A 24,329-nucleotide genomic window follows, 5' to 3' on the forward strand; every position below is an offset into this window, starting at 1 on the left:
TTCGCTGCAGATCCTCCTGCATTTCAGTACAATTTTCCATTGTTGCAACCTCTCGATACACCACAGCATCATCTGCAAAAAGCCTCAGTGAACTTCCGATGTCATCCACCAGGTCATTTATGTATATTGTGAATAGCAACGGTCCTATGACACTCCCCTGCGGCACACCTGAAATCACTCTTACTTCGGAAGACTTCTCTCCACTGGGAATGACATGCTGCGTTCTGTTATCTAGGAACTCCTCAATCCAATCACACAATTGATCTGATAGTCCTTATGCTCTTACTTTGTTCATTAAACAACTGTGGGGAACTGTGTCAAACGCCTTGCGGAAGTCAAGAAACACGGCATCTACCTGTGAACCCGTGTCTAAGGCCCTCTGAGTCTCGTGGACGAATAGCGCGAGCTGGGTTTCACACGACCGTCTTTTTCGAAACCCATGCTGATTCCTACAGAGTAGATTTCTAGTCTCCAGAAAAGACATTATACTCGAACATAATATGTGTTCCAAAATTCTACAACTGATCGACGTTAGAGATATAGGTCTATAGTTCTGCACATCTGTTCGATGTCCCTTCTTGAAAACGGGGATGACCTGTGCCCTTTTCCAATCCTTTGGAATGCTTCGCTCTTCTAGAGACCTACGGTACACTGCTGCAAGAAGGGGGGCAAGTTCCTTTGTGTACTCTGTGTAAAATCGAACTGGTATCCCATCAGGACCAGCGGCCTTTCCTCTTTTGAGCGATTTTAATTGTTTCTCTATCCCTCTGTCGTCTACTTCGATATCTACCATTTTGTCAACTGTGCGACAATCTAGAGAAGGAAGCACAGTGCAGTCTTCCTCTGTGAAACAGCTTTGGAAGAAGACATTTAGTATTTCGGCCTTTAGTCTGTCATCCTCTGTTTCAGAACCATTTTGGTCACAGAGTGTCTGGATATTTTGTTTTGATCCACCTACCGCTTTGACATAGGACCAAAATTTCTTAGGATTTTCTGCCAAGTCAGTACATAGAACTTTACTGTCGAATTCATTGAAAGCCTCTCGCATAGCCCTCCTCACACTGCATTTCGCTTCACGTAATTTTTGTTTGTCTGCAAGGCTTTGGCTATGTTTATGTTTGCTGTGAAGTTCCCTTTGCTTCCGCAGCAGTTTTCTAACTCGGTTGTTGTACCACGGTGGCTCTTTCCCATCTCTTACGATCTTGCTTGGCACATACTCATCTAACGCATATTGTACCATGGTTTTGAACTTTGTGCACTGATCCTCAACACTATCTGCACTTGAGACAAAACTTTTGTGTTGAGCCGTCAGGTACTCTGTAATCTGCTTTTTGTCACTTCTGCTAAACAGAAAAATCTTCCTACCTTTTTAATATTTCTATTTACGGCTGAAATCATCGATGCAGTAACCGCTTTATGATCGCTGATTCCCTGTTCTGCATTAACTGATTCAAATAGTTCGGGTCTGTTTGTCACCAGAAGGTCTAATATGTTATCGCCACGAGTCGGTTTTCTGTTTAACTGCTCAAGGTAGTTTTCAGATAAAGCACTTAAAAATATTTCACTGGATTCTTTGTCCCTGCCACCCGTTATGAACATTTGAGTCTCCCAGTGTATATCCGGCAAATTAAAATCTCCACCCAGAACTATAACATGGTGGGGAAATCTACTCGAAATATTTTCCAAATTATTCTTCAGGTGCTGAGCCACAACAGCTGCTGAGCCCGGGGGCCTATAGAGACATCCAATTACCATGTCTGAGCCTGCTTTAACCGTGACCTTCACCCAAATCATTTCACAATTCGAATCTCCGTCAATTTCCTTCGATACTATTGCACTTCTTATCGCTATAATCACACCTCCCCCTTCACTGTCCAGCCTATCTCTGCGGTATACATTCCAATCCGAGTTTAGGATTTCATTACTGTTTATGTCTGGTTTCAGCCAACTTTCTGTTGCTAGTACTATATGGGCGTTGTGACAGTTTATTAATGAGAGCAGTTCTGGGACCTTTCTATAGACGCTCCTGTAGTTTACTATTAGCACATTAATATTGTTATTCCTTGTTGCATTTTGCCTACTCCTGCCTTGCCGCGTCTCAGGAGGCGTCTTGTCGGGCCTAGGGAGGGAATTCTCTAACCTAAAAAAAACCCATGTGCACTCCTCACGTACTTTGCTACCCTCGTAGCCGCTTCCGGCATGTAGTGCACGTCTGACCTATTCAGGGGGACCCTACATTTCTCCAACCGATAGCGGAGGTCGAGAAATTTGCACCCCAGCTCTCCGCAGAATCATCTGAGCCTCTGGTTTAAGCCTTCGGCTCCAAACCAGAGGACCGCGATCGGTTCTGGGAACGATACTACAAATAGTTAGCTCTGATTCCACCCCGCGAGCGAGGCTTTCCGCCTTCACCAACTCCGCCAACCGCCTGTACGAACTGAGGATGACCTCTGAACCCAGACGGCAGGAGTCATTGGTGCCGACATGAGCACCAAATTGCAGTCGGGTGCACCCAGTGCTCTCTATCGCCGCCGGTAGGGCCTCCTCCACATCTCTGATGAGACCCCCCGGCAAGCAGAAAGAGTGAACACTGGCCTTCTTCCCCGACCTATCCGCTATTTCCCTAAGGGGCTCCATCACCCACCTAACGTTGGAGCTCCCAATAACTAATAAACCCGTCCCCCCGTGTGCCTGCTCGGACCTTGCTGAAGGAGCGGCCACATGTCCAGTCACAGGCAGAGCAGGCGATGCCACACGGCCAGCCTCCACATTGACCCACCGCCTCGTGCGCCGCGAATGCCGCTGAACCCACCACTCCCCTTGGGGAGAGGGTGGTCCAACCGCGCCCGGTACCCGCGAAGATGTCTCGACAGCAGGGACAGTGGGTGAAGCATGTAACACCTGGGGTGTACCTTGCGACGCACCAGATTCCCCACTGCCGCTACACTCCGAGGCAGCAGACTGAAGACGGCTGACCGCGGCCATCAACACGTTCAGCTGTTCGCGAACAGTGGCCAGCTCCTCCTGCGTCCGTACACAGCAGCCACACATCCTATCCATCCTAAGAAATCAATTTACTATAGAGTGTTAATCAACTTTTAACTAGACTGCTAATTCACTAAAGGCGGTTGATTATTGACTAAACTGTGATTGCTAACCACTTCTTGTAGAAAACAAGGAAAATAGTACTACCTGTCTCTGGACTGTATTGAAAACAAACACTAGCACTACTAGCACTATGGCTGACTAAAGGGACTCTCTGACTGTATTCAAAACAAACACGAGATCTATGGAACACTTAATAGCACTCGACTATTAAAGCTTCCTAAAAGCAAAAACACGCAGAAGAAGAAGTGACAAGTAAGAAAAATACAGTTAATACTTAAATTAAGGTAGCTCGCTGCACAGCAGACGTGAAGCAGACGGCGGTTAGGGCGACACTGACACTACTGGCACTATGGCTATATCTGTGAAGGTAGTCATGTATACCTTGCACTACTGTGGTGGGTTGTCATTTTGCATCTGTCTAGTTAGGATAAAATCTTTACTATGCTGCTCTTAGAGTTTACTTGCATTCCTATTTCCCTATTCATTATCAGACTTATTCCTGCATTAGCTTTATTCAATTTTGTGTTGGTTACCCTGTACTCATTTTACCAGAAATCAAGTTCTTCCTGCCACTGTACTTCAATAGCTCTCATTATTCAAACTTTAACCAATCCATTTCTCTTTTCAAGTTGTATAGCCCTTCTACACAATTTGTGACTAACATTCCATGTCCCAAACTGCAATTTGCTTTTTCTTTTGACAATATCCTCCTGACTAGATCCCACCTACAGACCCAGATGAAGGATTATTTTATCTCCGGCATATTTTATTCAGGAAGCTCCCATTAACCTACAGTAATATTTACAGTTAACTTCTGCACATTAGTTCTAGTACTCCCAAGCACTGGAGTAAACAGCGGCTTACTTACCACTGTGGTTTGATCAGAGGTTCAACCACATCTTTGGATCTGCTACAAATGGGAACAACCATTGGATTATCTTTTGTTTCACGATATAATCCCTTCGATTTTAAAGCCTCAATAACTGCTTTACGTGCATCAAATCTTTTCATTCCCTGTAAGAAAAAAAAAATCACAAATATGAAATTACACTTTGCAAATTATACAACACAATCAAAGTTATATTATTGCCCATATATTGCAGACACTATAATCTACAGGTAAATTACTGCATGCTGCATTTTTATAACCAACTGAAGTAAAATTTATGATGAGTGTACCAAGCTGCAACACATAATTTTGTGGAATAATTCTGGTATCAGGCATCTTTACATCATTTGTACTGCACAAATATTTAATTTACATTAATGCGCCAATGAGACATAGTGAATGGAAGGAATAGTAATTTGCAGCTGAAATACAGTGCATGATTTTATTTTATGTCCAGTTAGGTGGCTTGTTGAGCTACTTAATGCTTCCTCTAAGCAGTGAGCTTTCTTTAATTATTATGTACCATTTCTTTCTCTGCGAATTTTGCATAAACTTTACTTCCAGTTGTGCTATAAGGGATTTGCAAATGTACAAAACCTTCTTTCCACTCTCCTGTAGAGTGAGGAGGAGGAGGAGGAGGAGATTAGTGTTTAACGTCCCGTCGACAACGAGGTCATTAGAGACGGAGCGCAAGCTCGGGTTAGGGAAGGATGGGTAAGGAAATCGGCCGTGCCCTGTCAGAGGAATCATCCCGACATTTGCCTGAAGTGATTTAGGGAAATCACGGAAAACCTAAATCAGGATGGCCGGAGACGGGATTGAACCGTCGTCCTCCCGAATGTGAGTCCAGTGTGCTAACCACTGCGCCACCTCGCTCTGTCTGTAGAGTGAGGAATTGACGTAAGTGTGAAAAGGGTTTGTGTGCAGCAAGGAGTGTGTGGTGGTGGAGGATAGCAAAAACTCTGGCAATACTGACTGGAGACTTATGGGCTGTGGTGGTATGTGATCAGCACAGGCACTGATTGAGTGGAACCAATGATCTGAGATTCAGAAGCACTCAAATATGGGTTGAAATGCTGTGAGAATGCATACGTCAATGTTTTGCTTTGTTCACAAGTCTTGTTCAACCTTTTGTGGCCTGGGTTGTTGAAAGTCTAACTTCCATGAGTGAGTTTCTGAGATTTCAGCATTCTGGCCTGGGTGAAAGATGCAGGAACTGAGTAGACAAGTGTTAAATTTGATCAAATAGGTTTGGGTAACTTAGATAGCTGACAACAACAAGAATTAATATATATTAATTGACACACCTTTCCACAGACATCACATGCCTGTTGAAGAGTCAGGTGTAAGACCTGCCACCTAGCAATTCCTACTCCAGTCCTGTCACAGGCTTATTCTACCCCATAAGAGGCCGAGCCACCTGTGAAAGTAGCCATATCATGCACCAGCTCTGCTGCAATCATTGCACAGCTTTTTATTTTGGTATGAATACCAATTACCTGTCCACCAGAAAGAATAGCCACTGCTAAAATGTGATCAAGAGCAAAGTGCACCACCATGTGGCACAATACGAAGCAGAACGTAACATGCTTCACTTCAATGGCTGCTTCACAGCCAGGATTATCTGGATCCTCCACTCCACCAGCAGCTTTTCTGTACTGTGCAAACAGAAGTTATCCTTACAGCACATTCTCTACTCTCAAAATCATTCTAGCCTCAATTTACGGTAACCTACTGTTCCCACACCCGCCACATAACAGTTTATGCCTCCTCTATCCTATCACCTCCTCACCTCAACTACATTATGTGCCATTCTCTGCCAATGCACCCACATGTTTTTCCCCTTCTCTGCTCTTCTCCTTTTCCACTTCCCAATCCCCCCTCACACTACATAAGTGACTCCCAACACTGGGGCTGGCACCCTTGTCCTGCCACCATCTAGCCCCTGCTTGCTCTGCCAAGCAGTGGTCACTTCTCTCCGTTACCTACCTCACTTTGGATTGCTGCTTCCATCTGATATAACACAGCTGTATTCTGGCCAGAGTGGCCAGAGATAGAGATAATTTGTGTGTTACGTGTGATTTCTTGTGTGACTATGTTTGACCAATAATTCAAACATGCCACAATCTTTTCATTGTGCCTGCCCACAACTCAATGTGTCATCTTTACAGTGAGTGGCAATCTACCCTATTCATAACAATGTTGACATTCCAACTGGCAAATACAATGTTTGCCTGCAGAGCGGTCGACCTTCAATAATTAACTGAAGAATTTAATGGAGCAAGACTGAAAATAGACCTGACAATCAATTATAATGACCTGACAATCAATTATAATAAGACTAAACAATCCACAGTGAAGATATTGGTAACAAAATAATACAAATTAATAATATAATCGCAGAATTGGCTGATGTGGTTGTGGGTTTAGGGCAGCTGAAAGTCCTTTAATGCAGTTGGTAATGGAAACAAAGTTTTTTAAATGAAGCTACTGATGCACTGGAAACAAACCTTTCATAATTATATAAACAAAAGAAATCACACACTCCATTCAAAGTTGAGTGGTGGAAAAATACACGCTGGAAATTACTAAGAAGATAGAAAAACAAATAAATGGATCACAAAACAGACTCAAGATTGGACATAATTGTGACTGTAATGAAAGTTACATCGAAGAGGATAGGAACTTGGAGCCAGATTAATGGGTGGCAGACCTAGCACCTAAATTCTTTGCTGAAAGAGGGGAAAAGAAAAGAAAAAGAAAAAAGAAGGGCAATGAGCTAATGGAAAATACAACAAACATTTAAAACCAAAAGAAAGACACTTACTGTAAACTCTCCACAGTCTCCAATAATACGCCCATCTTCACTAAAGATTGTAATAAATTGCAACTTATGGCGTTTTCCAACTTCGTAATCATTATGATCATGGGTAGGTGTGATCTTTACAGCACCTGAAACACACTGACTACAGCTTCATGATAAACAGATTCTATTATGAATAAAGAAACCAAATACCATTCCAAATTATACACAGCTAGAACTCAATCACACAAACGTGAAAGAGGACAATAGGCAGGCAGTGAAACTGTACCTGTTCCATACTCTCTGTCCACAAAATCATCACACACAATTGGAAGTTTCCTGTTGCAAAATGGATGTGCAACAAATTTTCCATGTAAATGTTTATAACGTTCATCTTCTGGATGCACAGCAACAGCTGAATCTCCAAGCATTGTCTCAATACGTGTGGTTGCAACAACAACTTCTTCACCGCTTCCTTCTACTTTGTATGCAAAGTATACCAGGACGCCAAATTCAACCTTTTCTTCATAGCCAGGCACAGATAACAAAGTACGCCCAGAAAGTTCTACTTTGTCCACCTAAAACAGGAAAGCAAAACAGAAATTTACCACGTTAACTTCAACTAAGATGAACAAAAGTACAAACAAATGTAGTGTATCAAGTTAAACTTTTACTAAAGCTGTACTTGTATGTATTATTCAAACAATACAGTGATTTCCATATAAAAATATATTTCTATAAATAATTCTGAAGTCTTCTCTGAGAAAGTGACATTTAATCTTTTTCTGTTAATAGAGGGAAACTCTCACTTCTTAAACCCATGTCTGATTAAAGTTTGTAAATGATCTGCACTATGATCAACAATAAATTTACCTGACAGCTAACAACTCATAGGAGGTTCTAATTTATTATTTTTCTTGGATTTGGCACCAAATGTCTATGCACAGATCATATATTTTTTGTAAATTACGGATGTTGATTTCTAGGTGTGGAGCTGGTGGCCCATAAAGTACCAGAAGTGTTCCGCTGGGTTTGGTTTACATGAATTTTATGGCCCAGACATCATCTTGGGTTCACTATCATACTTCTTAAAACACAGTAACAAGATTCTGGCCTCATGATGGACAGCCAACTTATACAAATACATGGGTGTAGCACTTTGTAAGAATATGAAACAGAAAGATCACATAGGTTCAGTCGGGGGTGCAGAAGGTGGTAGACATCGATTTATAGGTAGAATACTAGGGAATTGCAATCAATCTACAAAGGATATTGCTTACAAATCAATCGTTCGACTGGTTCTAAAATATTACTCAAGTGTGTGGGACTCAAACTAGACAGGAGTAACAGGGGATATTGAATGTATACAGAGAAGGGCAGCATCAATGGTCAGATGTTTGCTTAATCCATGGGAGAGTGTCACATAGATACTGAAGGAACTGAACTGGAAGACTCTTGAAGACAGACACAAACTATCCTGAGAAAGTCTATTAACGAAGTTTCAAGAATGGGCTTTAAATGATTACTCTAGGAATATACTACAACCCCCTACGTATCACCCACACAGGGATCATGAGGATAACATTACAATAATTACTGCAGGCACAGAGACATTCGAACTATCATTCTTCCTGCATTCCATATGTGAATGGAAAAGGAAACTGGTGCAATGAGATGTGCCCTCTGCCTTGCAACTCATGGTGGTTTGCAGAGTACACACATGGATGTAGATGTAAATGTATTTGAAAGGTGGAACAATCACAATATTAAAACATGGATTGGTACCTGGAAAGTGAGAACACTACTGCATGCAGCAGCACTAGAAAACATTAAACCAGATATGGCAAGGAACAATATTAATCTGGTAAGTTTTCGGTGAGACTTAACAGGATGGATGTGAAGAGTCACAGTCAAATGAATATGTAATGAACTATACAGCAGAACAACTTAAAGGAAGGATGGAGTGGTGGGAATGATTATGAGAAAGGAAATGACTAAGTGTGTAGAAGATATAAATTATAAGAGTGGTAGTTATCAGCATAAAGCTGTTCTCCCACGGGACATGAAAACGCATGTGGGCGAGGTGCTGGTGATGTCACACTGTGGAATTCCACATTGCATCACGGACAGGAATATGGCCAATGAGATGTGACATTGTTTTGACATCACTAGCAGACCTTAGGAGCCAGCATACTAAATTGTGTAAAAAGTCACATCTGATGGGTTTTCTGTATCATAGAGAATGTGGTACTGTTTCAAAGCCTCAGCAAATTGAGGATCTCTCAAAAATATAGCATTTTAGCTACAATTTGTTATAATAAAAAGGCAGGAAACTTCATATCGATAGGTAAAGACTTCTCATAGTTGATGTTTTTAGTGTTATAACATACATGCTATGAAAGTACACTGTTTCATTGCTATGGCACAATGATGATCTACCAAAAGTACATGTTTTTGATAAAATTTCCATTTAAATATCAAGCAATGACATTTGCAAATTAGTCTTTAGACAGTGTATGACACATAAGGTGATCTGGCTGCCGTGTTGAAGCTTAGTGTAGTTGATAATGTCATGAACTGTGAGGAGAAAAGTATCTGGTTCACTTCCACTTCCTTCCAATACCTTCTCCCCTTTCCCCAAAAGATCCTGTGTCTCATAAATTTCTTGTAAAGTCAAAGTTATTCACTATGAATAAATTATTTGCTGCAATACTTGTTGCAAGGGCTAAATTAATTTAATAGCAGTATTATCTTTAAAAGTCAAAGTTGTTTACTACAAATAAAGTTGCAAGAACTAACGACTGAAACGTTTCCTCAGTGGACAAATATCTTAACGCGACTGTCAGTCTGCGTCAAACACAAAGACAAATTACACACTGGAAGTTTTTGCTATTATGAAACTTTCTATAAAATACATATACCAATCTCTTGGTTTTATGAACTTCCTCATGTTTGTAATTTGCCAGCAAATCTTTTTCATTGATGGTGAGCAACTTCAAAAAAATCTCTTTTTCCATTCAAATGAAATTATGGTACAAATCACAATCTTGAAATCTATGTGATGAAGTATGTTACTTCAGACTGATGTAGCCAATGGAATATCGAGAATATGGATATTATGCATGCACAAACTGACATTAGACACTGTACTTAAACTACATTGCACTTAAAATCGAAAATGGGATGAAGATTCAATTGAGCTAATAAATAACTTCTACTAGTATGTATCTCAGATTGTTGCAGAGCACTGTGTAGCGTTCCTCTACCAGCAATTTACTGTTCAAGCCATCAATGAGTCCAAGCCGGCCACGGTGGCCTCGCGGTTAAGGCGCTCAGTCCGGAACCGCGTGACTGCTAAGGTCGCAGGTTTGAATCCTGCCTTGGGCATGGATGTGTGTGATGTCCTTAGGTTAGTTAGGTTTAAGTAGTTCTAAGTGCTAGGTGACTGATGACCACAGATGTCCCATAGTGCTCAGAGCCATTTGAATTTTTTGAATGAGTCCAAAATCTTCATGATTTTCTCCCCTCTTCTTTGACAATCTCTAACAGAGTTAACACAGCTATTTTATGTGTGTCCATTTTCGTAAGAAAATATATTATTTATCATGCCAGATACAGTTGGGAACTGCTGCTGGAGAGTGCTAAAGTTGCAAATTGTGATGACTGGTTGGTTGATTGATTGATTTGGGGGAGGGACAAAACAGTGAGGTTATCAGTACCTTTGGCTCAGGGAAGGATGGGGAAGGAAGTCGACCATGCCCTTTCAAAGGAACCATCTCGGCATTTGCCTGAAGCGATTTAGGGAAACCACGGAAAATCTAAATCAGTGATGGTCAGACACGGGTTTGAACTATATACTCCTGAATGTGAGGCCAGTGTGCGCCGCCTCACTCGGTAAATTGTGATGAGGAGCATGTTCTGTGAGATGTAGCACATTGCTTCAGAGAGTGCAGCAACCGTGACAGACACAATATGTGACGTGCTTCGTGATGAGAAACATGTCTTGGGTGAGAACAGCTTTTAAGGCTGAAAGAGGTACAAAGAGAGGTATTCATTATTAAGGCGTGTATGCCAATCTCTCAACATGACGATCAGCCTGCAGACAGAACATACAATATAACAGAGAAAATCATGAATGGTAATTGAGAATGCTGGAAAACAGTAATGCCATAGATGAGAAATCATTGATTGGGATGTAACATGTAACAACATATGAGTCAGTCTGAACTGCAGGTCAGAGAATAAATGACATCTACCCCTGGGGCAGTAAAGACACGTCCTTCATGCCTGACATCCACCAATCCGATGCAGGGGTAAGAGAGTAAAGGAATAAATAAATCCTTCAAGCTGGGTGGAGATGAGATCTGTAATAGTGATAAAAGTAATAGTAATAAAAGTTACAAAGGCTAAAAACATAATGAAAATCATTTGGTCTGACAGTAGTAAAATAATGTGAGAGAAGTAATCAAGTTGGTGGATATGAGACTGTATTAGAGCGTCCCTCAGGGCTCATCAATAATTTCTCATTCTAGTATCAATATTGTTTTCAGCGCCTCAATTTTACCCCTCCTGCATACAATCACAATTTCTATAAATTTCTTGCTGATGTCACTAACTCCAGCATGCAGTGGTGGGCACCTCTTCCACAACAGTTCCACATGATTTGTTATAGTCAACATGTTAAACATTAGAATTCTCTCAGCAAGTTCGTGATGCATTTCCATAGTATCTGCAGTCTAGTACTATATCTTTGAATTACTTTGATGCCTTCTTTTAACCCAAGCTGATGGGGATCCCAAACAATCAAGTAGTATCCAAGAATGAGTTGCATAAGTGTTCTAAATGCAGTCTCCTTTATAGATAAGCTGCACTTTCTTAGTATTTCCTCAATATACTGAAGTCGACCATTCATTTTCCCGCCAAGTTGTGACGACACCCGCCTGCTTTGTTTCTTCGTTTGTTGTCCTTGGTGTCGACGTAGTGGCTGCTACATTGGCTGAAAAATGGGTTGTGGAAGTACAATTACTATGATTAAGCTGACTGTAAATGATTAAGCTGACAGATGCACAGTTGTGTTTCAGTCTTTTACTTTCACTGTTCACAACCCCCCTCCCCCCAATATTACACAGTTTGTATGGCCAGTGCACTATTGTGTGACTTTCGATAAGCCTCATGAATAGGTTGCAGGCGAACATGCACCTACAGCTACAATAGTCTCCTGTTGAAAATCTATGAGCAGTAAAACCTAACCGCAAAGTTCACAGTTCTTGAAGAATAGAAAGGTACGTATGGAGGAGACACTGCCACTGTTTTTACACACGGCCGAATTGTTTAACTCTTATTCCACAGTTAGGCTGAAGCATTTTTGTTGTTCTAATCAACACAGGTTCCTCATCTGAAACTCTGCCATGGACAGACTGTTCAGAACCAAAAATTGGGCTCTTATATATATCCTCACAATAATAGGTACTGAAACTACACATTGTCCAAAGTTAAATTTGCAGAAATTACAACTAAAACTTAACTTATTAAGTTAACTAAATACATCAAAAGATTCCATCTTTTTAACAGTTTCTTCCATTGCAAGAGTTAAGACCAATCATTTGTTTAAATCATGAAATTAACAAATATAAGTATGCAAACAATACTTTGGACAAAACTGTTAATAACTTTGGAATTAATTAAGGGCTGGCTTTGTTAACATATTTTTGAATAGAGCCACATAAATACTTTAAAATTACTAGCATTTTGTCTTCCAAATGTTTACAATTATTACATAATTTAAGTTTCAAGACAATTACTGATATCATCCTATAATGAAAATATTAACTAGGAATAGTCAAAATAGATTAGAAAATGAGCTACATACATAAAACTAAGCACACAATTAGATCTGGTGTTATACTCTTTAAGACCGAGGGCCAACCATTCTCTTTTATGTAAATGCAGATTATATTCATGTATGATAATGGTAATTAGTCAGACATGAAAACATGAATTTTAAGGAGGCAGATGGAAAAACAAGAGGGGAAGTAAAAATATCCCAGCTTCCTTTGTCACAAAGTGGTGTTACATGCTCACTGTATTTCCTGTCTATAGCACTCAGTAGTCATTCATGTGGTAATGTGGTGTAGTAAACTCACTAGCCATGATGTGTCAATAATCACAATTGCTTTCAACTTCCTTAAATTTCATGACACCATCTCTTAGGAATCTCATTTAAAAAAAAGTGGTCACAGGACTGTGTGTTTGGATATCTGTTCGGTTGTATGTCTGAATGTGTGTACAATTGCCAGAAAAAGTGCAATGCTTGATGGGTTGTGTGGATGCTGTTTTCTGTTATGTGTTATATGTTACCCTGCTCCATACCACAATCTGCTCTACGTGAGTGGTTGTCTTTCTCTTATTTTACGTTGTTGTTGTTGTTGTTTTGGTCTTCAGTCCAGAGACGGGTTTGATGCAGCTCTCCATGCTACTCTATCCTGTGCAAGGTTCTTCATCTCCCAGTACCTACTGCAACCTACATCCTTCTGAATCTGCTTAGTGTATTCATCTCTTGGTCTCCCTCTACGATTTTCACCCTTCACATTGCTCTCCAATACTAAATTGGTGATCCCTTCATGCCTCCGAATATGCCCTACCAACCAATCCCTTCTTCTAGTCAAGTTGTGTCACAAATTTCTCTTCTCACCAATTCTATTCAATACCTCCTCATTAGTTATGTGATCTACCCATCTAATCTTCAGCATACTTCTGTCGCACCACATTTCAAGAGCTTCTATTCTCTTCTTGACTAATCTATTTATCGTCCAAGTTTCACTTCCATACATGCCTACACTCCAAACAAATACTTACAGAAACGACTTCCTGACATTTAAATTTAAACTCGATGTTAACAAATTTCTCTTCTTCAGAAACGCTTTCCTTGCTATTGCCAGTCTACATTTTATATCCTCTCTACTTCGACCATCATCAGTTATTTTGCTCCCCAAATAGCAAAACTCCTTTACTACTTTAAGTGTCATTTCCTAATCTAATTCCCTCAACATCACCTGACTTAATTCGGCTACATTCCATTATCCTCGTTTTGATTTTGTTGATGTTCATCTTATATCCTCCTTTCAAGACCATATCCATTCTGTTCAACCGCTCCTCCAAGTCCCCTGCTGTCTCTGACAGAATTACTATGTCATCGGCGAACCTCAAAGTTTTTATTTCTTCTCCATGGATTTTAATTCCAACTCCAATATTTACTTTTGTTTCCTTCACTGCTTGCTCAATATACAGAATGAATAACATTGGGGATAGGCTACAACTCTGTCTCACTCCCTTCCCAACCACTGCTTCCCTTACATGACCCTGGACACTCATAACTGCCATCTGGTTTCTAAACAATTTGTAAATAGCATTTTGCTCCCTGTATTTCACCCCTGCCGCCTTCAGAATTTGAAAGAGAGTATTCCAATCAACATTGTTGAAAGCATTCTCTAAGTCTACAAATGCTAGAAACGTAAGTTTGCCTTTCCTTAATTTATTTTCTAAGATAAGTCGTAGGGTCAGTATTGCCTCACGTGTTCCAACATTTCTACGGAATCCAAACTGATCTTCTCCGAGGTCGGCTTCTACCAGTTTTTCCTTTCGTCTGTAAACAATTTGTCTTAGTATTTTGCAGCCGTGGCTTATTAAACTGATAGTTTGATAATTTTTACATCTGTGAACACCTGCTTTCTTTGGGATTGGAACTATTAAATTCTTCTTGAAGTCTGAGGGTATTTCACCTGCCTCATACATCTTGCTCACCAGATGGTAGAGTTTTGTTAGGCCTGGCTCCCCCAAGGCTGTCAGTAGTTCTAATGGAATGTTGTCTACTCCCGGGGCTTTGTTTCGACTTAGGTATTTCAGTGCTCTGTCAAACTCTTCACGCAGTATCGTATCTCCTATTTCATGTTCATCTACATTCTCTTAAATTTCTATAACATTGACCTCAAGAACATCGCCCTTGTATAGACCCTCTATATACTCCTTCGACCTTTCTGCTTTCCCTTCTTTGCTTAGAACTGGGTTTCCATCTGAGCCCTTGATGTTCATACAAGTGGTTCTCTTATCTCCAAAGGTCTCTTTAATTTTCCTGTAGGCAGTATCTATCTTACCCCTGTTGAGACAAGCCTCTACATACTTACATTTGTCCTCTAGGCATCCCTGCTTAGCCATATTGCACTTCCTGTTGATCTCATTTTTGAGACGTTTGTATTCCTTTTTGCCTGCTTCATTTACTGCATTTTTATATTTTCTCCTCTTATCAATTAAATTCAATATTTCTTCTGTTACCCAAGGATTTCTAGCAGCCCTCGTCCTTTTACCTACTTTATCCTGTGCTGCCTACACTACTTCATCCCTCAATACTACCCATTCTTCTTCTACTGTATTTCTTTCCCCCATTCCTATCAATTGTTCCCTTATGCCCTCCCTGAAACTCTGTACAACCTTTGGTTCTTTTAGTTTATCCAGGTGCCATCGCCTTAAATTCCCACCTTTTTTGCAGTTTCTTCAGTTTTAATCTACAGTTCATAAGCAATAGATTGTGGTCAGAGTCCACATCTGCCCCTGGAAATGTCTTACAATTTACAACCTGGTTCCTGAATCTCTGTCTTACCATTATATAATCTATCTGAAACCTGTCACTATCTCCAGGCTTTTTCCCTCAGTACAACCTTCTTTTATGATTCTTGAACCAAGTGTTAGCTATGATTCAGTTATGCTCTGTGCAAAATTCCACCAGGTGGCTTCCTCTTTCATTTCTTCCCCCCAATCCATATTCACCTACTACGTTTCCTTCTCTCCCTTTTCCTGCTATTGAATTCCAGTCACCCATGACTATTAAATTTTCTTCTCTCTTCACTATCTGAATAATTTCTTTTATCTCATCATACATTTCATCAATCTCTTCATCATCTGCGGAGCTAGTTAGCATATAAACTTGTACTACTGTGGTAGGCGTGGGCTTAGTATCTATCTTGACCACAATAATGCGTTCACTATGCTGTTTTACGTACAAAAAAAATTAGAGAACACCTTTCTTGTCACTTGCAGCCTCAAGTGCACAGGTGAAAATCACTATCTTCAATAAATTGTGTCACAAAACATGCTCTTTTTGCAAGTGTTTCACTGCCACTTCTAGACTCTTTGGGTTCTGGATAATTAACCAGTTCCATCTAGTGTACAAACAACAAACTGGTATGTGAAACACACTGATATTCCTATCACTCAAAGATTCCATAGAAGAGTAATCATTATTATGACAATAAGGAATTCACAGATTGGATGCTCACTGTTATTCATAATGAGTATCTGTGAGACTCCATGTAATAATGGTGGCAGAATTCTCTTAATGAAAAATCAAATATTCTCCTCTCCACACTTCCGAGTCGCTACTGCAAAATATGGACGGGACTTTACTCTGTACACTAGTATAAGATTCAGTCAACTAATCAACAAGTAACTGATGGTGGTGGTGGTGGTGGTGGATGAGATTATTATTGTTATTATTATTATTATTATTATTATTATTATTATTATTATTATTATTATTATTGTCGTTGTTGTCATGGACTGCATATCTCAATATGTAAATTGTTTTTCAATCAAAATCTTAACATTGTGTGGGTAGTTAGAACTGAAATAACAGAGGAAGTTTAAAAGAACTTTAATGGCATACCTCAATATCTGATATTGCAGACTTTAAAGTACATGACCAATTCACTAAACGATTGCTTCGATATATAACACCTTCGTCATGAAGGCGTACAAATGCCTCTGTAACTGCTCTACACAATTTTGGATCCATAGTGAAACAGGCTCGGTCCCAATCCAGTGATGACCCAAGCCTACGAAGCTGTTCATAGATAGTATCTCCTTTTCTGCAAATTCAAAAAAGAAAAGTGTAAATAACCTTCATTTCATAAAAACCTCAAGGTACAGATACTTCACCCTGACTCAAAGACTATAATTCCAAAATCTACTGCATTATCATGTATATTTTCTCTTGTTTGATAAAAAAATAGAAAAACATGCAGCATGCAGAGGGAGTGGAATGCAAGCAAATTATGATACTCACTCTAAAACTTCTCTCTATACAAATAAAGTAATCATTTTTTGCAGTTTGGTCAATGTACACACTTAAGGTAAGATTGCAAACAATGCGCACTATTTACCCAGTTGTCTGGCAGTTTAAATTTTGGGCTATATAATAAACAAGCTATAAAACCAATTATTGGATGCTAAACACTAGGTCTCAGAGTATGCTTTATATTTTGTCATTTTTACGTAGTAAAAGTAAAAACTCAGGTAGCTGAGGGACTTTTTTGGGTCTAGTAAAATATTACTCTGCCTTTTTCAAAAGGCCATACCAGCATTTGCCTTAAGTGATTTATGGAGAACACCTAAAATATAACTGTGTGGCTGTACATGGATTTGAACCCTGCTTCTCTTAAGAGTACAGAGTTGTAACTATTGCACCACCACACTGTGCTGCTTCAGATACTCCACACGAAGGTCAGAAGAAGACAAGGTCACATAGTATCCAATATGACCTTGCCTCATACAGCTCTACAGTGTTCAAAGTAACCTTAAATTTGAGACAATTTCACCTTCAGCATCACTACATAGAGTACCAAATTGGAAAAACAACACATTTTCAACAAGAAAGCCTCAGCAAATCTTTTACGCCAGGAAGATTAATAAGTCATAAAATGTGAGGAAGAAATGTTAAGAGTTTACTGAGCCATTAAAAGTCTGTATAATTATAGATAGGGTACCAACTCAGTTAGAGGGGAATAACACACGAAATCAAAGTTTGGATTGCTAAAGAAACCATCTCAGAATTTGTAATTTGGAGATACCATGGAAAACAAACAGGGATGATGACTAGGTTATATAAACCCCTCGTCTCCTAAACATAAATGCCATGTCTTCACGAAGAGTGAAGAAAAAAATCAAATACGTGCAAAGACTACAAATGGATGTTTAAAATAAAAACCGTCCCAATTTTTGTAACAAGAACAGTTAAGAATTGAAATCTTGTTGAGGTTCAGGTTATTAAAGAGGGAGAAAAATCCAAGTACATGATAGGAATGAATCACAAAATAGTAATTTTGAATTTAGAAAACAACAAGAACTGAAGTAGTAGTAGTTATGTAGTGTAAGGGCAAAATGGAGTCTGTATTTACTCCTTTGTTCAAACACAACAAATGTCTGCTTCTGTACATGGCACCTTCCACTTTTAAAAAAGCCTTTGGTATGTTATACTGTATTCTACAAGGATAGAAATTTGTATACATTATCTGGAGTAAAAAAGAACAAAACAAAGAAAGGCAGAGGCTAGTATAAATTTTTTGTATCTGTTATCTGTGGCACTGCACACTACTCATCATCCATCTACAAGTAAGTGATTACCTTTCTTCATTTTTGTTTGTTAAAGACACAAACATTCAAGAACAAAGATTATATTGTTTTCTAATCTTTATACAGCTTGACAACTCTGCCCTCTTTACTCTGTACAGCTTTTCAGCAACCAAACATTCTCTCTCTCAACAGCGGAAACTCTATAAAAGAAACTTACTCCTTGCGCCACTGCCACACTTTCTCAATAAATTTTTCTCTCCCAATATCATGGCGAGTCTTCTTTTCTTCCTTCCATAACTTCTTCTCCACAACAACCTGTGTGGCAATTCCAGCATGATCACACCCAGGAACCCATAATGTTGTGCGACCTTTCATCCGGTTCCTGCAGACATCACAAAATTTAAATTAAGCAGTAATTAATATTGGTAATATTTTCATTAGTTCCTGATAGTACTATTTAACAAGAGGATACTTATATTACAATGGCAACAATAAGGGAATGTACACTTTCTCGGCATATTTCACAGATGAAATCTTGTCTGGTCATCAGCCAAGTTGTGGCATCAGGTTGTGGCGACGTTTTGACAAGTTTCCTTCACATCTATTTCAGGCAATGTCTGATTCGCATCTGGTCTGTTTCTTTACAGCTGCTGGACCACAGACTCTACAGAGAGCCCAATGGGTGACCCACATGCGTGTCTCAAGAAGAGGAAATGTCGTGGTTGGTGGCACAGCCAAACACGTGGCACAACTGCTAAAACCTCTCTTGGGCCACTGTACATGCCACATCAAGAACTCAACAGAGTTTGTGAAAGTGCTTTATGAGAGACATCTGGACAAGGGTGACCTCCTAGTCACCTTCACTGTCATGTCTCTCTTGATGCATTTACCATTAGAAGGTTCTTTATTATTACTGGATAATCACTTTGAGAGTGACAAATGTTTCGACATGCATTCACCATCACCTACTTCCAATACAGTGGAAATTTTTACAGACCGACAGACAGAGTTGCCACTGGATGCCCTCTACAAACAATTTGTGGTTTGACTGTATAGTGTAGAAAAGCTACAAGAGTTTCTGAGCCACCTTAACGGCACACACGACAATGTCAAGTTCACAAGGGAGGTAGAAGAAAATGGATGCCTACCATTCCTAGGCATTCTGATGAATAAGAATCCTGATGCCAAGCTGGGACATAGCATTTACAGGAAGAAGACCCACAGATCTGTACCTAAACACCAAAACTGCCACCATCCAGTACAACGCAAGCCTGTGTTTACCACCCAGATATATAGAGCACTAACCATATGCAACTAGGAAAGTGTGCCTACCCAGTTACAGGATCTGTATGAAACCTTTCATAAGAACAGTTACTAGATGAGCTCTCCAGCTGAACAAGAAGAAAAAAGAAAACACCCCAGAAGAAGAAACCAGGTGCTTGGCATTCCTTATGCACAGGGCCATCCACAGACAAGATTACCAGAATAATGGAGAAACACAACATAAAAACCATTTTCCACTCAATAATTAAAATAAAAAACTGATAGTTATTAAGATAGGAGTAATTTACCTGATTTTTCTATGCTAAGTAAGTATTTTATGGGCAGCACGTTATAGGAAGTCAGCACACATTGTACCAACCAACTACCCAAACAATAGAGTGTGAACTGGACCAGAAATGAACTCTCTAGCCAAAATTGATATGTGAGGTGCAGTATCTAAAGATCAACAAATAGCGACAATTAAGTATCAATAGGTACCACACTGCAGTGAAAGTGACAAAACTTAGTAAAAAGTAATACCATTGTAATGTGTATGATAAATGCCCTCAAAGTTCTGATAATCAAAAATCTTATCATTAAAATTTTACTTGTGTGGAAATAATAAATCACTTCTAAGCATTGAAGTTGTCATTTGCTCTTACATCCAGGAATTTTAGTGTAACATTAGTCAAAAACAGAGATGAAAGTCATTAGTCATCTTAGATGGTCCTGTATTGCGCATGTTCAATTTGTCCACTTTTTAGCACCACTAAGCCTTTTTTACTGCTTTGCCACAATAAACTTTCAGTTTGTGAATAAAACAGTTGGTCATCTGTCTGATGTCCAATACCTTTACAGTCATACACTTTCTTCTGTAGAAGTCATTTTCTTAATCTATGCTGCTATTGGTCAAGACACTTTTGCACATTGCTAATGAGATCGAAATCCTATATTTTAGCTTCACTACCAGGCAAACATAAAACTTTTATTTCTAAGTTTTATGTTTTCTTGCCATATGCTGATGGCTGAACAGCTTGGTGGCTTGTCCTCAGGCATGTCAACTATCACTTGAAAATGGCTTAATAACCAAAATTTGCCACCACTGCAAAATAAACAATAATTACAACTGAAGGCAGAAATTTTGTCATTTCAGGAATGCTGTACGACTGGCCGAAGGAGAGTGTGTCTAGTTTCTGTTTATGCATTGGTTCACAAAGTATTTGGAACACTTGCTCACTTCTGACAGAATTCCCCCTTGGACTCAGAACTGAATACAGAGTGGCTGCCCTCTTGAGACACTCACATAAAAGAGCTTCCTAGGGAAGTACCACATGTGGAATATTAAAATTATACTAGAAGGATTCAACCTCTTGGGCATCATCGGCAGTTCCATTATAGGTCCAAGCATTCTGGAGCTATGGAAATCACCATTAACACAATCAGAACTAAGAATTGGTTGTCATATTTTTTATGATGTTATAAGAGTTCTAATGTACAGTATACGCAGAAACTTTGTTGGTCCTAAGGTCTCTCTGGTGTCAGTTGTCACTCACAACAATATGATATGTACAATGCCTGACAAAAAAAGTTAAGCACCTAGAAGACATGATCAGATGTTAATTTAATTTCATACACGTACATACGATTGGCAGCTATCCAAATGATAAGAGTTGCAATTTTTTAATGACAGGAAGAACAGCCACCAGAGTGCTTTAGTTTTGTTCATGTTTAGTCTTGTTACCAGGTCTGGTAGGACATATAATGGGCATGAATGTCAGAGGTTGAGTGATGATTGTGAAGTACAAGAAGATGCCACATATTCTCCGAGACAGCATTAACAGCATCTAAAATAGTTTCATAGAGCCTCATTGTGTGTTTCTATTTGGCCATCTGGCCAAAAAGTGTGATATTCAAATTCATGGGCTGTTCAGATATGACAGTGCTCCGATGTTGATCTCCATGAGATATGGGAACAAGCACTCTCCTCGTTCCGGTTGGTCATATCTGACAACTGTGAGGGAGGTTCATCATATTGTGCACCAAACACACCATAACCTCTTCACATTTGCTCCTGCTATTTGAGGACAAGTAATAGACTCTCTGCAACATTCTGTGTCATCTTACACCACTGGTCAGAGGCTAGAAGGAGCTGTACTAGGGAATTACCATCCCATGTGTAGGTTGCCATTACAACACAAACAAATGTATTTGGAGATGTCCATGACCAAGAAACATGAACTGGAGATGATTGGTGCTGTACTGTGTTCAGCAATGAATCGCAGTTCTGCACAATCCTGGATGGACATTGTCAGCAAGTATGACCTGTGGATATGTATATATGTACGGTTCTTCCAAAGTTTTGGAGAGGCACATTGATATTACTCCTGGCATTACGGTGTAGGAATCCATCGAGCATGGCTTCAAGTCACATCTGCCAGTTATTGAGGGAACTATGATGGTGCAATGGTACGCCACAGTCATCCTGCATCCTCACTTGTTACTTTTCACATTACAGTATTGTGGTGCAATTTTTCAATAGGACAATGCTCGTCCACAGATTGCACTGTTTCCGTGAGTTGTTAGCATCATAGTGAGTCCACATAAGTGTTGAGATACTCCTGTGGCCAGGAAGATTCTGATATAATGTGTGAGACATGCTTGGGTGTCACCATCATCCCAGGGTCCGTATCTGGGGAACGAAGGACCAGTTATAACAGTTGTAGGCCAGTTGTCTCAGGAGAGGACACAATGACCTTATGACACCATTCCCACTCAAATTAGTGATGCATACAGGTCAGAACAGTTGCAGTAACATACAGACAAGTGGGTTCCAAGTTAGTTTTAAATCTGACTCAGTACTGTAAACACAATAACATAATACACCCTCTCAGCCTATGTTGCTTCATTTTGTTTCCTCCTCCCCTTCTGGGTGCTTCACTTTTCTGTCAGGCAGTGTAGTTAGTTCACTGATGGTTGGATGCAATATTGGTAGAAAGTCAGATGATGTACTTCTGCAATGTTTGTCAACAAGCATCCCTCATAGTACAAAATGGTACAATCAGTTATGGAAGTCTTGTCCATGTTGTTATCACCTTCACAATCACACAAGGGCACCCACACAATAGTTTGTAGGGAGGAGGAGGGGGGGGGGGGGGGGGGATAGGGGAGGAGACTGCGCCTGCAACTATGGTATATTATATTATTTTGGACGACAAATGGCAACTTGTAAGCTGCCATAAAAAAATTCCAGTTCTGACCTTGTTTTAAACCTGTGTAATAATGATGTTTAAATTGTTTTCTTGAAAGAAAAACACCTGACTACACTGTATTTTTTTCCTTTCCTTGAGAGGAAGGGGGGGGGGGAGAGGGGGACTCAGCCTACCTTGCCCATTGGTGTGGGCACCTTTACAGACACAGGCAGTCTAACAGGGTAGCACCAGTATTTGAGACATTAGATGAAATTCCAGCCACGGTGATCCTCATGTTCTGCATTAATGGTGAGAATGTGGAGTATCAAGTTGACATGGGGGCTGCTGAACCATTAATTACTGTCAACACACACTACCACCTTGGTTCCCCACCGTTCTCAAGAACACAGCAGTAAGTGGCGATATATATAAATGGGTCTATTCCACTGATGGGCCATGTCAACCTCTTAGCTAGGTGCAAATATGTTTGTAGAAAATTAACAATTCTTGTTGTAATAACGCCAGTAGTAACTACCATTTTTGTCTTAGAAGATGTCACCAATGCTTTATTTCCTAATTGAGGACTGCATTAATCTGGTATCCAATTTCATAATTTACAGACTATGTTCACAACACAAGTTCATGCTTGGCCGTGACAAGAACTGTGAGACAAGCGTTTCTCCTGAGTCACCCACATAGCCAAATTTTTGTCAGGTGTGCACTGTACAATATTCAATATGTGAAACACTTACAGTCGGTCTTGAAGGCTACAAGAGATGGATGTTTATCACTTCTCTCTTTCATACCTACTTCAACAGAGACCTGTCCCAAATAATTCATTTGGAAGAAAACAAGCCAAATTGAATGGCACCCAATATCTCTCATTTGCTGACTGGATCAAAAGTCATTTTGCTATATCTCAGAGATATATGAAGCAATTAATTGAATATATCTCCCAATATACAAACAACCTTTATGGTATTACAAAGGCTTTACAAGATGGCAATGTGTGTAATTTAGTAATGTAAATCATATGAAGAAGAGCAGTTTGTTTGACCAAAGTGTCAAACACAAAGGTACATACTGCATAAGGAGGGGGCAACACTCACCTCTTTGTATATAACAGCCATAAATAAGTTGAGATAAAGCTGACATTAGCCCAAAATTTGCTTTGAATATCACAGTGCTGTACCAGAAATGGTCCTATTGCAAATAGAATGCTGTTACCATGTTCTGGCCTTTCACATGACTTACCATATAGGGCAACTTACAGTTAAACATGGACTCCACCCCACTGTGCAGTTTTGGCATTTTTCACATTAATAAGCCACTGCTAGTAACAGAAAAAAATCCTAGGACAAAGTGGAGACCAAACACCAGACCTTAAGATTTGTAGTAGGAAATTGGCCCACTGAGCCATCTACCCACACAGTTTAGCCTTTTTTAAACCATTTACATCCTATTTGTTGTTATAATCTGGCTTTGTAATACCTTCAACTCTAAGCTCAAATGGTTCTACAGCTGCTCAATGATCAATGTGAAGCTTGCATCTGCACTGAGGTATACTGGATGTCTGCTACAGATTAATGAAGCTCTTCTTTCAGTTTTCTTTTCACTCAAAGAAGCAAGAAAAAATTGTAAGGTGAGAGGTCAGGTGAATATGGCGGATGTGGGGTGG

General features: G+C 39.8%; 1 protein-coding gene across 1 annotated transcript in view; it reads right to left on the bottom strand.

The window, feature by feature from the left end:
* Window positions 1-24,329, bottom strand: part of LOC126268181 (valine--tRNA ligase) — a 209,065-nt gene that overhangs the window by 148,473 nt on the left and 36,263 nt on the right. The window contains exons 4-8 of the mRNA XM_049973783.1: window positions 18,418-18,582; window positions 16,516-16,717; window positions 7,090-7,378; window positions 6,825-6,949; window positions 3,977-4,122 (exon numbers count right to left, since the gene is read on the bottom strand). Coding sequence (XP_049829740.1) covers window positions 3,977-4,122; window positions 6,825-6,949; window positions 7,090-7,378; window positions 16,516-16,717; window positions 18,418-18,582 — 927 coding nt within the window. The remainder of the gene's footprint in view (window positions 1-3,976; window positions 4,123-6,824; window positions 6,950-7,089; window positions 7,379-16,515; window positions 16,718-18,417; window positions 18,583-24,329) is intronic.

The sequence above is a fragment of the Schistocerca gregaria genome, chromosome 4 (assembly GCF_023897955.1).
Source record: "Schistocerca gregaria isolate iqSchGreg1 chromosome 4, iqSchGreg1.2, whole genome shotgun sequence".
Classification (NCBI taxonomy): domain Eukaryota; kingdom Metazoa; phylum Arthropoda; class Insecta; order Orthoptera; family Acrididae; genus Schistocerca; species Schistocerca gregaria.